At 41.1% G+C, this 16,409-nt stretch overlaps 1 protein-coding gene and 1 long non-coding RNA gene across 5 annotated transcripts in view; both read left to right on the top strand.

Annotated features, from left to right (window-relative positions):
* LOC122863710 (kelch-like protein 29) overlaps positions 1–16,409 on the top strand; it is a 196,975-nt gene that overhangs the window by 82,911 nt on the left and 97,655 nt on the right. For all 4 annotated transcript variants that reach the window (XM_044170450.1, XM_044170448.1, XM_044170449.1 and 1 more), the window contains one exon: positions 14,502–14,649. In XM_044170450.1, the coding sequence (XP_044026385.1) occupies positions 14,502–14,649 (148 nt within the window). The remainder of the gene's footprint in view (positions 1–14,501; positions 14,650–16,409) is intronic.
* Positions 105–1,669, top strand: LOC122863712. Its single transcript, XR_006375068.1, has 3 exons — positions 105–600; positions 901–969; positions 1,099–1,669. It is a non-coding gene; the product is annotated as an uncharacterized LOC122863712 (long non-coding RNA).

Raw genomic sequence — 16,409 nt, 5'->3', positions numbered from 1 at the left:
GCTGCCACCTACATATTTTGGCAAATGCCATGTCAGTGTTACGGACAGAACAGACCGGAGACACCGTGAAGAGATTGAGATAGTTTATTGCAAACAACGGAAATGTGAAGATGATAATGCCACCGTCCTTTAGCTGGGAGACGAGGAACTCTGGGGTTGAGTAGATACACACTGGAGAGTGGAGACACATGGGGCCAGGATCTGGAGCAACACACGGAAGACTGGAGATGGTTGGAACCGGGATCGGGGCTCTGGAGACGAGTAGGCGTTTTGCTGAGACGTAGGTGAGTCCGTGGCGTAGTGGAGGGAGGCTAAAGAGTTCTGTCCTTAATCCAAATGAGACCGGACACTGACTGTGATGAGGGATTGTGTTTTATAGGGGAGTGGAGTGAATGATTAGGTGCAGGTGTGTGATAGGTGACAGGTGATGGGAATTAGAACTCGGGTGAGGGAGTGCGGTGTGTGTGTGGTGTAGTGGAGCCTGGCGTGTCTGTGACAGTCAGGGTAAAAGAGTTGAATATAAACACAGACATGACATGACATGAATTCATTTCAGGTGTTGTGGCTCTTGACTCCGAAAAGCATCTTTGCTCTTTGAGGGTGAGTTTTTAAATTACTTTTTACTTACTGTCTATAAGGCAGATGCATTCCATTTTTTCTCTTTCAGTTGTAAGCTGACATTTTGAAATAGCTTGAGTTAGTGATTCTGTCTCCTCTTGTTCACTTCCTGGCATAATCTTCCTTCTACTGTGTCCAGTGTTGCTTATTTTATATTAAGCTGCCCCTCAAAGATCTAGGTTGAGCTGTCATTACCAAGTAAAATGGCTATTTTTTTCTCTTTCTGCTGACGGCACCTACTTTATTGTGGTCAAAGTAAAAGAAAACATTAATATTTTTCAGGTGGAAACACAAGGAGAAGAAATGGAATTGTTGTTCTAATTCAAATCCTTTAAATTTGTATTGAGCAAGGTAAGGATGTGACCAGAAATCTCCTGGTATGTGACTTGCATATTTTCCTGGTAAATTAGACATGTTAAATGATGTGCCAGAGGGAAAATGGGTCTTTTCAAGCAGCACACACTGTTCCGATCATCACAGATAACCAAGCTGGAAGGCCAGGGACCTAATTTAAGGGCTATTTACCATACGACAGATTTTCGATGGAGCTGCACCCGGATTCAGCAATTGGCAAGGAGAAAACCTGCAAGAGAAAAAAGATTTAAACCTTGCATAGCTTTACAAACACGTTCATTTTATATTTTCTACTGTTTACAAAGACACTGGTAATTAATAATTCATCCATCTCATCCTAAGATCCTTTGCTGTGAATGCTTTGTGAGCTGCTCCTCAGTCTTGCCCTCTGCACGGAAAATTAGGCAATACAGGAAAAGAGGACCCACTTTGATCAAAAACAAAGAGGTGGGATGTGATTAATTCCAGGGCACGTCTTCTGGCTGTAGCACCCTTGACTGATTCATCAGACTTGAGCAACAAAAGGAACACCATTTTTAATCAGAGTCATAATCCTAGATCAGCACTTAAGCGGGATTTGTCTCTAAACGAGTGATTGTTGTCGCTTCTCAACATGTTTAGGCACCTCACAGTAGAGGTGTAACAATAAATGTTGAACAATGAGCTCTCTCTCCCTCTTTCTGTCTTTGTCATCTATTTCTCTTATTATCTTGGCATTACTTATGTGTCTTATCTTTTGTCCCTGCTGTTGTACACTCATCCCATGCATAATCTTCTTTGACCATTCAGACTTCCAGCTTTCTAATATGAAACACAGTAAAACTAATAAGTGGCGAGACTGTCCTTTCCAATAAAAACGACAGCATCAGTTCCTTCAGCAAATGCCCAATATTGACGTGTTTACATTAAATGACACAAGACCTCTAGTGGCTGTAGGAATTATGACTCCTTCTGGAGTAAAGGAGGAAATAGTGTGACAACCACAGTTACCCAAGTGGTTATTATTGTAACTATGGCGAAGGTCCCCTAACCATAACCAAGTACTTATTTTAACCCAAACCATGATCTTTCTGTAACCCAAACCAAGTTGATTTGTGCCTGAACCTAACCAAACTTTAACCCTAGTGGTATCAGATCAGAAAACAGTTTCATTGTTGCAACAGTGATTTGTAAGGGTTATGGAAGGCACTGACAGACAATGTCCTTCTAATAGGGGCGTCAGATCAGAAAATGCTTGTGTGTATTTAAAGGCAGTTATAAACTATGCATTTTGTCGGAGGACTTGTCGGCTTATTTGGCATTTGTTTTGATACTGCAATTAGTAACTATAGTTGCAGAGACTTCCCATTTAATTCACACATAAAAATACTCCTTCAAAAGCTTATCAAAAATATTTTACAGGCGTGAGCACACCTGGTTAAAAGTCAGCTATGAGTGCACTGCTTGGAATGGCTTACTCTATATATGTGTGTGTGGACACACTGCTTGCCAGAGAGCTGTAGGTAAGAGAAGATCATCTTCGGCTCTGATAAGTCACTCCGGGTTGAAAATTATCAGTTTTAGGGCAAAAAATAAAACTGTCTAACTAAAACATCCTAATGGCTGCTCTATCTAGTTCTGCATACAACACTAACAGCACATTGAAGTTGTTGTTGCAGTTATTGCTGGTATTAAAGTTTATTTGACAGTGATAGAGGATGTTGTGAACTGTCTGGAGCTGGCGACTTTTGGCCCCCCAAAATGCCTCACCCAGGCCCTTTCCCTCCAGCCAGAGTTATGGCGTACTTGACTCAGAAGAGATTGCGTACCAATGAGAAATGAGGGGCTCTTTCTTTTGTTTCTGCACTCAAATATACGGCCTCATTTCATCGGCTTAACAACCTCATTTAAATGAGCCTAATGACTCTCACTAATGTCCGGGCATGGCCAAGAGATTGTGACTGTTCTCACATGCAATGTCCTCTGCATACACATTTTATATCTCTATTATGAGGCCTGGTCTCTATGGAAAACACAACCTATTTATTGTCTTCTCTCATTGCTTAAGATTAATATTAATGTAATGCAATGGCTCCTCTGTTATACAGTTTACAGGTTACAATTTCTGGGGCATTTTAAACCATAATTGATTTTACATTGCGGTTTAGTCAAATAGATGTTTGTGCTGTATATATTTTTCATGCAACTGACGTGACAGAAATCTAAATGCCAAAAAAAAGTTTAATACATCCGTTTCGTCAGTTGTTTTATTTGTATCAGCTCCTTTTGGTTCATTGCTTCCTGGCAGTATAGTATTTGACGGCTGAATTGAGTGCTGGAAAGGTCACTGAAATGCTAATGCCAAAATATAATTTCAAGTCAGCTCTTCAAAAGTCACAGAGAATACATTGCAAAAGGGAAATGTTAAATCTCCACATCCAGTCATATTAGCACTTTTAGCTGTCTCTGTGCCCCCATGTCACAGCTTGTGATGACGCTGTTGTCTCTCGCCCAATGTACAGTGTGATAGTTTCCATTAAAGATCAGAGTGTGAAACCAACACTTGGCTACTCTGTTATGGATCAATTTAAATAAAGGACCATGCTTGGTGTCAACGCAGATCAATATGTGGACAGGCTTCCTGATGTGGTCATAACCACCAAAGCAGGCCCATTATGCGAAGCGCTCTTGTCAAAGACGGATGTAAAGGTACACACAGTCGAATATGTGACAGAAAATCAATGCTCTCTGATAGGGACTGAAACCTGACAGCTCAATAAGCTTTGGATGGAAGATGTTCCCTCTTTTTCCTCCTCGTCCTCCCCTTCCCACCATAACTATATCCCATTCCTACAAGGGACTTAACAGCTCAACCCTGCAGACTATTTCAGATTACAAGCGTCTGTCAACAAGTGCACAGGGAACCAGTGTGCAGGGTTGTGTAAAGGAAATAGGAATCTGTGTACAGCACAGGTGCTGCTGCTAACAACAGAGGTGTCTTTAAAGCCCGCCTCCAGTGGCATCATCACCTCCATTTAGATACAGTACATGGGCACTTCTGGTCAACAAGAGGGACCTTTTAATAGTCCCCTGAAAACTAACTGCATTAGCTGCTGCAAAGCAAGCTCATCTTTGCAGATGTTGCAGTTCATGGAAATATTTTTTTTTTTCCTTTTTTAAGACACATTTGCAGAAATGAACGTTTTTCTGAAGTGCAAGTTTTGAACATAACTGTAGCCTAGAGCAAGTGCCGATATCCAGAATTGTTGTATCCAGTGAACATCTAAACTACTAATGGTCTCTGTTTTTGCATTTTATTGATTAGTGGGTGTTTGATGTGTCTTCTTACATAAGAAAGTCGACACATCAAGTATTAAGTCCCACTTCTATGCTCATTGGTATTCTAGTTTTATATTTGGCTGCAGGAACAGTTTTTAGTAACATGAATCATCCATGTAAGTGATTAATCATTAACTCATGAATATTAATGTTGTCTGTCTGTGTTCATAAAGCAAGAAAGAGAAACACTTTTTCATCTCTCACATTATCACATAACAAACAAGTAAATCGAATAACAAGATTAAATCATTTTATAAATTCCTATGGGACTAAATATTTGCCTAAAAAATGCATTTCAAGAATGTTTTTTGAAGCCCTAGTTTTCACAAATTTGATGTGTGCATGTACCTGCTACAAAGACTCAAAGCAAACCTTTGTAAGTCTGCCCATTTCACTGGCACCAGGACTGATAAAATAGATTCTGAACTGTTACTGGACGGACAAACTGACGCCAACTAGCTAGAGGAATTTCTTCTTGACACATTTACTGTTTGTTTGATTCTCTATAATACTGTTGTTAGTCTGGAGTATAACTTCAGTATATGAGTCTACTGAAGAGAGCTGGACACCTTCAAAACAGAAAACAAAGGAAAGAGAATGTGTGTGAACTACAACATTGACAGGCACACTGCATCAATTTTACCTCTTGAAATATGTACTTACAGACTAGACAGAGCTTTTCCAGTATTTATAGAAAAAGGAAAAGCATTTAAAAACTCTGACTTAGATAATAATAGAGGATGTAGTGTTTTATAGTGCTGGTATAAATTGATTTATTTTATTCTTACAATAGTGAAAATAGTCCAGGATCCATAATGATTAAATAGTTTTGAATGGCATTTTGAATGGAAGACAAAATGTGTTGTTTTCTCAACAATATTTATGCAGACTTGATTTATGTAACTAGATGTTGAGTTTGTTTGGAACACTATATTTTTGTCTTTTTTTTTCTTTTCTTTTTTTTTTACCAAATTGTGTGCTGTTTCGAAACAAAACAAGCATGGAGACATCAACCAATCTTCCAAAAGACCCTAATTTTACTTGTCAATTGTAACTTTCAACACAGGATATGGACCTTGAAATTACTTTTGCCATCTGTATAGAATAGCATTAGCATTTGAAAAACCAACAACATTAGACCAAATCAAGAGCAGCTCATTCACAGGCAGTTGAAAGGCAGCTCCAAACAGACAGAAAAGCCTTTTGCTTAGAAAATCCTCCCATAATTCAAGCGAAGGTCTGTTTATCCACCTGCCGCAGTGTAGTTCATGGCTATTTCTCAGTTTCTTTAGGAGTCTTGGGTCTCTAATGATCCCAGCATATCTCTCCAGTGTATATCTTACCCCAAGCAGTGCGCTGTGTGGACTCCCCCCTGTGCTTGCAGGAGCACAGAGCTGCACTGACCACTTCATCTTGTGGGATAAACCAGTCTTTCAGTCTCCTCTCAAACCCTGGGGGAGCAGTGCTGGAGCTCCAAGACGGAAACCTCAAAGGTTGGAACACGGCCACAGGTTACACATGTGGCTGCCTGTGAACTGCTTTTATGTGGACTTGTCTGTTTTGCTGATAATGTCTCAGGCAGAAGTCCATATCCCTGCTCAAGTCATGTCACTTACATAAAATAGATTTGCATTTAGAATATGAACACATTTTTGTTTTCTCGTGAGGCTCAAATGTCGACTGTTTAAGTACATTTTATTCCTTTCACCAAGAAATGCTCTGTAGTGAATAAAACAGCTGCAAAAATAACAGATAGTAAGAGGCTTGTAGGCACACTGGTAATTATATACCTTAGTGGAGTCACGCAGGCTTTTGATTTGACAGCGCTGTAATGCACATTCTGCTGTACCTCACTTAATAGTGTTATTTTTAGGAACCCCAATGAAAGGTGAGAGGCACTCTGTAGCCAACTGGTATATTCAGTGTCCAGAGTTCATCTGAGTGGAGCTGATACATTTGGTCATTGTGCTCTCATAATGTTGCAGCACTGCATCATTAATTAGGCACATTTGCAGCAAATACTTGCCATTGGCTGTGCCTGTATTTTCAGTTTAATTACTCACACTTGTAGTCTGATTAGAGATTTTGCCTTCCAGGTGCTGAGGTGATGTAACACTGTAAAATGCTTCAGTATGTGCATTTCAGCAGACTAAATCCTATGGATGTGGATGTGAAGTAAACAAAATACAGTCCTGTTTACTTTAATACCATCTGGTTTGAAATAAGCAATTTTAGAGCTCATATTTGGGCATTTTGTCAGACCAGCAGGGTTGTTGGGCAGAAACCTGACTGTTCTGTACTTGTGGGACCACTATTGACCAAAGGCTGCTTCTTTGTCTGCCAGATCTCTTGGTGCCTAGCGAAAGTCAATAGGAGGCTCCATGGGATAGTAGCATCCATCTAACTGCCTGTCAGCTCTGTCAGTTTTATAATCTGTCTGTGTATGCATGCATCCATCACAGAATGAGCGTCAAATTATCTGTTTAGCTCATGAAACATGCTTCAGACCTGCAGGAGTTCAGCTCTTGACTGAAGATGCTATTACTAGATCTTTTTGGTTTTAGTCTCTCATTAATACATCAAGTCAAGTAAAAGTCCTATAAAGATAATCGTTAAAGATGATCTGCAAACATTTAGTTGTTCTTATTGGACACGAGGGCTAGTGAACTCTACAGAGTTCGATTAAACCTCTCAACAATGTGGGAAGTGATTGTCTCTTAGGAGCAACATCTCCTGCCTTCCCACTACACTACTTACTGTTAGAAAAGAAACAAGTGCAGAGGAGGTGCAAGTAATGCGTGGAGATGTGAGGTTATAGTCAAGCAATAATATTAACTGAAGTGTATAGTTTTTTTTCTCCCAAACTGAAGGAAAATATTTCCATGAATTTGTCGAACGCAGCAGCTAACGTGTCGACGGTAAGAAGTGAAAAGAGTGAAAGATTTATTCTAATCTACTTCCACGTTACAATAGCAACCTGATAACTTAAGGCCCTTTCAGACATGCTGTACATTATGTAATGTTAACCGAATAAATTGCCTCAACTGTTTCGGTAAAGACAGCAACATAAACAAAACATGCCACTGTCAAGGCAATGTCGTGCTGTATGTCAGAGAGCCATGGAAGTGTGTATGAACATGGTGGTAGTGAAACTGGTATATGTCTTCAGACAATATACCAGTTTGGAACTTGAACCGCTATATAAGTGTAGACCTGTGCAATAAGCATCCATTGCATTTTCCCCCTGATTTCCAGCCCTGCCATATGGTCATCTGGTTTTTCCCATCTCAGTGTTTGGCTTGCAGATTGCACGTGCATTTAAGAACTCCCCACACTGCACTTGGCAAAGTAGATATTGTTTCCCTTCATATTGCAATATCAATATAAATTCAATTTATTCTTTAGCGCTAAATGGCTGTTTGCCCAGTTAATGCTCATTTATTACAGCCACACATGCCCTCTGTGCTCACACACACACACAGACACACAAGGCCACACACAGCAGTCATTTTCCTCAGTTTCAACAACAGACAAGAGCTACACAGTCGTGTCTGGGCCTCCAAGGCTGCTGCTGTGACAGGCAGTGGATATTTTGTTCCCCAAACACTCACCACATATCAAGCAGGGTCATGGCCTGCTGGAGACCTATGTCTCTCACTGTCCCGGCCAGTGCCAAAGAAGGGCAACATGGTTTCTGACACGCTCCTCTGGGAGGTGTTACCATGACATAAGGAAGTCTCCACAGCTCACATGTCCAAACACTAGTCACCCCCTCTAAGCTTTACCACCGCTGCTTAGTCCCACAGATAAAACATGTTCACGGCGCTGTAGCACCACAGCCACTATCTGCAAGAGAAAAGAAAACACAAGAAAAGGGGCTGAGGTAGGGTTTGGAGGGTAAGCGCTGCAACCTCGGAGCACTCATGGGATATTAGGCGGGGTTTCCAGCCCTGCCTTTCCACTGAAGCTTGTCGGCCTCACCCCTGCGATCACGCTTCTCTTTTCTGGAACGTGTGCGTCGAGCCACGAACTTGCCGAGCTGTCTGAGTGTCTTAGCTGGAATTTCAGTGGAAGTGAAGTCCGTTCCCCTTCAGTCGTTTGGCCCGGGGCTTGAAATTATAGAGTCTGTATCCGTAGCCCTTTCTGTGGTGCATCAATAGCATATATACCCACCAGGCGCTTGTGTTGTGTGTTTTCATTATGCTTTTCTGTCGTACTGCCGGGGGTCAGTGTTAAGCGTTGGCGCCTAGAAGGATCCACTTTGTTTGGATTTTCAATTTTTAGTGCAAAAACTGCCTGTCATGAACAGTCAACCACCAGTAATGGCTGACATTTTTCTTGTATAAAGTGATATTGCCTCCATGCAGATGGTGACTACACTTATGACATGTTTTGCTGTATTTCTTTAAGAAAGAGGCAGGTGTTGTAAATAGTGGCAAGCATTGTTCAGTAGAAAAATAAATAATGTTTTAGATTTTAAGACAAACAGAAATGTTTTAGCTGTCAGAAAACATTAAGCAGCCAGTTTTCTTCTTTCCATTCTGTATTCTGAGTTCTTTGTTCCTTCTTATTATGGACAATAATAGTGAGAAACCACAATGTTATAGACTGATTATGTAATGCAAATATTGGTTCACATAATTTTAAAATTGTAGTTTTGCCATCAGAGCCATGTATGGAAGTGAATTTTTCAAATTAGTTACCAACTGGGATCAGCAGAGAGGGATTTGATAAGAGTGGTGCTACAGATTTTTATCTAGTAATTTATCTGACTGTTTAAAAGTGTCATTTAAGATATGAGCTCCTCCAATTCACAGTAAGGTCTTTAAACATAACACAAGATTAGCTTTTTAATGTTCAACAAATGTAACATTTTATACCTTCCACGAAGCAGTGGATGTGTCTAATCACAGTATCAGTTCACATTTTTAAGTGTAATACAAATGATCATTTGGAGGAAATAGAAACATTACCTCGATTCCTCTCTGTCTCTTCAGTATGCTGAATACGCACGTTCTCCGTCTATGGCACCACGCTATTCGACATGTTGGAGCACCACTCCATTTTAAGATGGCTGCCAAAAATGGCGCGGTAGTCTCTTTGTTTACTCCTGAGATGCTGTGCTATGTTCCAGTCTAATAGATTGGACACAGCCGCCCCACGGTTCGGCTCCAGCATTCAGCACCATTATGACGGAAGCCCAGAACAAATCCACTTCACATTTAGGTGTCAGCGCGTTGTCATGGAAAAGAGATACCTCTATACAGTAAGTGAATAATGTTTGAAAGAAAATGTGCTTTTGTACACTCCTTAGCGCTCCTGGTCAATTTCGGACCACACTTGGTTGGAGATTTTGGACAGAGCAAGAGAAGGAAAAAGGAGATTTTTTTCTTCTCTCCATTTTAGAAAAACTGAAAATGATCTGTCAAAGGCAATGATACAAGGCTATGTGATGGATGGGTTTGTCTTACTCTGCCTCTCAATCTTTCACTCCTTCCTTCGCTGCCATTCTTTCTGTTTCTTTTCTCCGAGGAAAGCCATTATTTCCATCACCCTCCACATTTCAGCCAAATTCACTGTATCTGTCCATGCCTGGCCAAAGGGAAGAAAAAGCCATTCTGTTGGAGTTGAATTTCATTTCCTTGCCCGCACATACTGTTTTTTACGATTTGTTCATGGTGTGGAATTACAATATGATATTATTTTACGGGTGCACACAATATAGCAAGGCGCTGCAGTGACTGCTGTTATTGAAATTTTGATTATAATTAAATTTGTGTACATGCCTGTCCCCAGAGATAACCGGCTGATTGTGGAGTTGTGGAGATTGCTGAGTGTGTGTTTTCTCTGATGCATTTAAATTAAACCATAATGGCAGCTCTACGCTGGACCACCAGAAATCCAGGAGCTCGTCCATCCGTTTGGATGAGATTAACTGATAAACCTATCAGGAAAACAACTGCACATTAACAGGCTTGATTACCATGCCAGCTGAGTGATGTCACACAACAGTGAACCTCCTCCTTGCCTGGGGTCTGTTATTTTCCTCTTGTGTGTAAAGAGCTTTGCCACCAGAGGAACACTGAACCTTAAAAGGTAGAACATAATCAACTGGTGTAGCACTGGCCTGCACCCTGCTATCTCATTGTGTCTGGCAGTTGTGCTAATGACATTTCACGAGATTAGCTTTTCACTGTGGTATTGTTACTGACTTGCTATGTGTGCGTGTTTGTGTGTTTGTGTGAACGCCTTTCTCCATTTAAGGCCCAAGCCCTCCCTCAACCCTCTTTTCCTTTTTTCTTTAAAACCAGCTTTTCTCTCACTACACCTCTTTTTTTTCTCGCCCAGACCTGTTATTAAATCTCATAGCAGTTAGTTGATTTGATCAGTGTGTGCTGTAATGTCGTTTACCCCAATGGGACCTGGGTGTTATAGACATACTCATCCCTCCCTCCCTCTCTCTCGCTCTCTCTTGCTATTTCTCCCTGAGTCGAGCAATAAACTAATTTCTCTGGGGAAACGAAGGCCATTGCTTAACTGGATGGGAGCACTATATGTTCAGGCTTAGGTATACTGGCTCATACCACGAGCACAATAGGTACAAATAGCTGGAGCTTATGCAGAATATCCATGGTGGTAGTTTTCTGTGGTGTCCTACCTGGTGTTATTATAGGATTGAACTGGTGCAATACCTCACACAGACAAGGGCTGGCTCGAACAAAATGCGAAGGCAAACACAAAGCCATGAGCAAACGCTTTCTGTTTGTTTGGATGTGGATGACTCAAAGCAATCAAAGCCCGTAGCCCTGGATCTCCACGAGGCCCCTCCTGCATGTGCCTACAGCAGATGGTGGCCAGTGGCAAGAGGGCTCTTGTAGGCACATTATTGTTGCCTACTATTGTGAGATAACGCACATAATGACAGATGTCAGAGATGTCAGTGTTTGCCATGTCTGAGAAAATAGCTCCTACGCCAGCCAGAATCAGACTGCTGACTCTGCTGTTCGGACGGAGGAGGACAAGTATATATTTAGGCCTGATGCACCTTAGTTTTATCTTCCTCTCTTCAATACACCGATTCTGACATGTCTGCAACATTGAGGTTTGAGAAGGGGGAAAGATCCTTCTAGCTTTGCTGTGCATGCATGTGTGTGCTCATGTGTATCTGCATGTGTGTTTGTGCAGGAGGAGCAGATGGATAGCTGCTTCAAATTCTGAGGCTTTTTTTCAGGTTTGAATACCACTACAGTACTGAACAAAATTCCCACAATTTCCTGTTAAATATAGAGAAATGACTTCCAGCATGTTGTAAATATAAAATGCAGCTTTAGCCCACTTGATCTTATGTTTTGTATTAGACCTGAAACGATTGATTGATTAATTAATTAGTTGATTGACAATAAATGTATCTGCAACAATAATAATTTTTCACGGAAAAATGCCAACAATTATTTGCTGGTTTCAGCCCCTCAAATGTGAGGATTTCCTATTTTTGTTTGTCTTATGCGGTTGTATACTGAATATCTTTTGATATGGCATTGCAGTTTGGACAAATGTAAATAAGTTATCTTTTGCTTTGGGAACTTGTGTCATTTTTAACTATTTTCCCACATTTCATATACCAAACAATTAGTCAATTCATCGATAACGTATTTGACAGATTAAGGGATAATGAAAATAAGTCCTATTCTGGACATAGTTGCTTGTGTGTATCGTCTGCAGAAATATAAGTCAAATAAAGTTCAAATGGTAAAGAAGAACATCTTTCATGTGTACATGCAGTTATATATGCACCTTTGTGTGTGCCTAAGTGTAAGTGCCACATTCCACGCTTACAGTATGTGGTCCATATGCACGGATGTTGCTTACGGTACAAAACAACCTTTCCCCAGCCAGCTTGACAACAAACACAGAATGGCTTGGCACGACTCAAAAATTATTTATCTGGCTCCACTCCTCTTCTCCAGCATGGTTTTTGTCGAGTCAGAGGAAACCATCTGCTGCCCGGTGATAATGGGCGGCCAGGGAGGAGGGGACTGAAAATAGGGAGAGCAAATAAAATTGAGAGAAAATGACAGGCGCTGTCCCAGAACCTGCAGTACCTTCCTGCCTACCTGCAGCAAGTCTGCCGTCTTAATAAACATCCCGTCTGATGTCTCCTGGCTTCTCTGTATATGTATGTGTGTGTGTGTGTGTGTGTGTGTGTGTGTGTATTTCCTATCTAACCTTGATCATTTTCAAGTCAGGATTGTTCCTGAGCCTAGAAGATATACTGTCAATGTGATGGCGCTGACTAAGAACCTTATTTTTTTTTTCTTTTTTCCTGGTGCACTAAAACTGTGACAGATGGATTGCCTTTCAGCAGAAGAGATTTTTCCTGTTTTTTTCCCCCTCTGTTTTGGGTAAATGGGTGGGAGTATTAATGAGAGAATATTACAAGGCAGGTGCAGGGCTAAAGGAAAGTAAGTCAATGCTGCAAGTTAATGAGGACTTGCCTGTATAGAGGGGAAGGTAAAGCATGGCTGGAGAGGAATACAGTAAAGCACACAGGACGGCGGAGGAAAAACGCTCATTAAAACAAATAGTGGGCTATAGAAAGCAACTCCTCACCTTGAAAATGGTCAGAATTTTCCCTCCCCGAGTCTCCTGGGCTCTCAGATGAAATTGAGCGCTTAGGGCATTCTCTGAGTAAACCATTTCAGTTTTCTCTTGTCTGAAGTCGACAGGTTGAGCTGGACAAAAAGACCTGACAGCCTGTCTCCCCCCTAAACCCAGCTTCATTCTCTCACTCCATCACTCTGTTTTCTACTTTGCCTTGAGATGTTTCCCTTCACTGTTTTTTTTTTCCTTTTGCCCCCAGCACTTACAAACTGTCAGATAACTTTCAGTATGGATTTATCAAGTAAGTGACACTCATTGAATTTGTCTGCTATTGTGAAGTTGTTTATTATAGAGCAGATGTTGTGCTGCATCATTACCATGTAATGTCTTTAAGTGTTATAGACCCTGTAAAGCTGTGATAAATCCATCTTAAAGCAGGGAGGAATCGATCCGAAATGTAAAGATGCATATTAATTTGCTGTGAACCGAATTTTTTGGATTGTATTTTTGTCCTGGTGCCGTCAGCCCGCACTCTGTCGGGGTTTGTCGACACAGCTGTTGGAATGCATGATGGCGTGCTTGATGAAGTGGACGCTGGGTCAGGGAGGATAATGGAATTGAGGGATGGAGAGAGGGATGGAGGGATCAGCCAGGAAGGACACAGGAGGGGCCTGGTGACCAGGTCTTTTCTATTAACTCAGGAGACTGGCTGGGGCTAGCAGGGGAATCAGGCTTGGCTCTGCCCTCTCCCTGCCTGGTTGTTAGACCGAGCGTCCAAACTGCAGATAGGGAGAGGCGAATATTGCTCAGGGGTCCAGTGGTGATTGACCCTGTGTTTTCATCAGCCTGGGCTTGCCTGATAACATTTCTCACTCCCCTACCAGAGCAAAATATTAGAGATGTGGGTGCAAAGAAAAGCTTAGGGAATTCTTAGTTTGGTTTGGTGAAGTTGCATTGGCTTTACCCCCATACACACATTGTCACCTAGCTTTTCGTTTTCTTTTTTGAAATTGCATTTTTCTTTTCTCTCATCCCTGCAAAAGGATTTCTTTCTGTTTACTCTATTTGTTGTATTGTGTTCAGTATTCTATTATCTCACTTGACTGAGCACAATGTTTAATTCATTGCAAAATTAAGATATACACAGTCTCAGGGGGAAGGATCTGAATTTGAATGTAGCCCACACTAGAAAGTTAATTGTTATTAGTATATAAAAAGAGAAATATTGGTCTTTCTGCAAAGACTCTTGAGGCCATGAACACAATTTTTCCCCCTTGTTCCCATTATATATAGGCTGTAATCAGCACTCACTCACTGCTAATTGTATGCCATGCTTCTTCATCATGGCTCACTTCAAGACCTTAAACAGTTTGATGACTGTGATTTGTTGAATTTTTCATTCAAGGTATAAAATTAAATATTGTATTTAAATCATAGTTGTTGATATAATTGATTTTAGGATAATTTAAAAACAAGCTGCGCTGTAAAGGATCTAAAGATTATGGGCAGTAGAGTGATTTGGTTTTAATTCTCGCACATTTCTTTGGGTTTTAGTTTTTTCTCATATGATGCTCCAATCAGTGATGTTGTTTTTCATTGCTGTGCTGCAGGTCTCCGGTCTGTCTCCTGGAGACAGCCAGACCCCAGGACTGCTGCTGGCTCCAGGGGTGAGGTGGGGACAGACGCCCATCAACCAGCTCACACCATGGGATACAGATGAACCCCCTGCCAAGCAACATCGAGACAGCGAGCCCAGCGGTAATGAATCACACACACAGCATTTACATACACACATGCATATGTACTGACAGACACATTCACACATCCACTGGTTCCACCTGTGAGTTTACAGTGATGTAAGTTTTACATCATCAATACGCCTGCACACAGCAGATATATGCATGTACACGGTCCACACACACTTATGTGCTACACCCCAGACAGCTCTTGCCATCTCCACTAGCATCCAGTACTAATGAGACATCTTAGCTGCCTTGCCCTACATGAAATACATGCTTGCCTCCACAACATGCATACTTTACATACGCAATCATGCATAATTAACACCCGCAAACACCATCTTTACTAAACCAGCTTAATTATGCATATAATTATAGAAATGTCAGTGTCATAGCAGGAAGTTTAAAAAAAAGACAGAAAAGTATAAATCCATATTGCACCTTCACAAGTCTGCCAGTCCCCCACCACCTTCACTCTGCTCTCATTTTATTGTCCTTTGTTAATGTTAGTGTGTCACTAACTGAAGCTGATTTAGTCTACATTAAACCTATGTAGCGAAACTCTGAAAGTCCTCCAAATGATCTCCACCAGGTCTAATTTAGCTGTCGACCTTATTCTATACAAGCCCCTTTAAAATGTGTACAGAGCAATAGTGGCATTGCAGCGCAGAGCACAGACCCGACATTAACGAGTTAAGCCAATGGTGAAGTTTTTTACTCTTATTGTAATGAACTCACCCAGAATGGCTCTGCCCTCGAGCAGTTAATTTCCTTCCATTGCTCTGCTGGCCTCTGCCTCCTGCTCATCACAAATGTGTCTCATATAAGAATAATACTGGCACAGAGCTTGTTCCAGTGGAAATTCCAGCTCAACAAATCTAGATTGTAGACAGCTGCTACAATGTAGTAGTAAAGCATCATGCTCAAAATGGTTCGTGCATTAATAATTATACAGTTTGATCAGTTAGCCAAGAGGAACGTTGCATCATCCAAAGTGCTCTAACGATGGAAGGATGCAGTCGTGATAGAGTATGGAGCTCTGTTTTTGCCATTTGCGGCGGTGTGTCCCCCTGTTGTGTGGCCACAGCCTTCTGCTGTGCATTGAGGGTCTGGCTGAATTGGCTATAAAGCTCTGGATGTCTTGTTTTTGGGTGTAAGTCTCCTCCTCCCACCACCGCAGCTCCCACGCCCACACTACAGCTTGGAATGAGGAGAGTGAGATGTCACCGACCTAGCACGCCGTCGCATATGACACTCAAATCCGAGCATAGTGTTGCATATTGATTTGCGTGTGTGCGCTATTCCAAACTGTGACTGGCGTTTGCAACGAAGCCAGCTCCTCTCCACACTTCACTGAACTGTGTTGCCAGAAAGTTCTCTGCCAACTGTGCCAGAATTAATCAACGGTTTCTTTCAACAGAAACTTCACTGTTGTGTCTGTTAAAGAAAGTTTGTCTTTGAAAAATAAGTTTTGTTTCAACTTTAGTTTCTTTGTACAAAAATAGTTCTATTTTTGATGCCGTGCTTTAGACTTAAGCAAATTGCGGAATAAATAAATAAAAAAGTTTTTAAAAAGGAATGTGGCACCTTTTGAAAATATTAATTCTGAGGTATAAAGCAGCAATGACAACTGAATACATTTAATAACCTTTTGTTTGCTTTGCAGGCAAGGCCTATAAATGTATGTCAATGTTGGATCATGATAATGAAATTCTTTGCCTAATTAAATATATTTTTTTCTGGTAAAAGACTGAAGAAATAGTAAAGGACAAAAACATA

The sequence above is a fragment of the Siniperca chuatsi genome, linkage group LG16 (genome assembly GCF_020085105.1).
Source record: "Siniperca chuatsi isolate FFG_IHB_CAS linkage group LG16, ASM2008510v1, whole genome shotgun sequence".
NCBI lineage: Eukaryota > Metazoa > Chordata > Actinopteri > Centrarchiformes > Sinipercidae > Siniperca > Siniperca chuatsi.
Note: the sequence above shows the minus strand (reverse complement) of the source record. Positions and strands in the feature narration are given on the sequence as shown.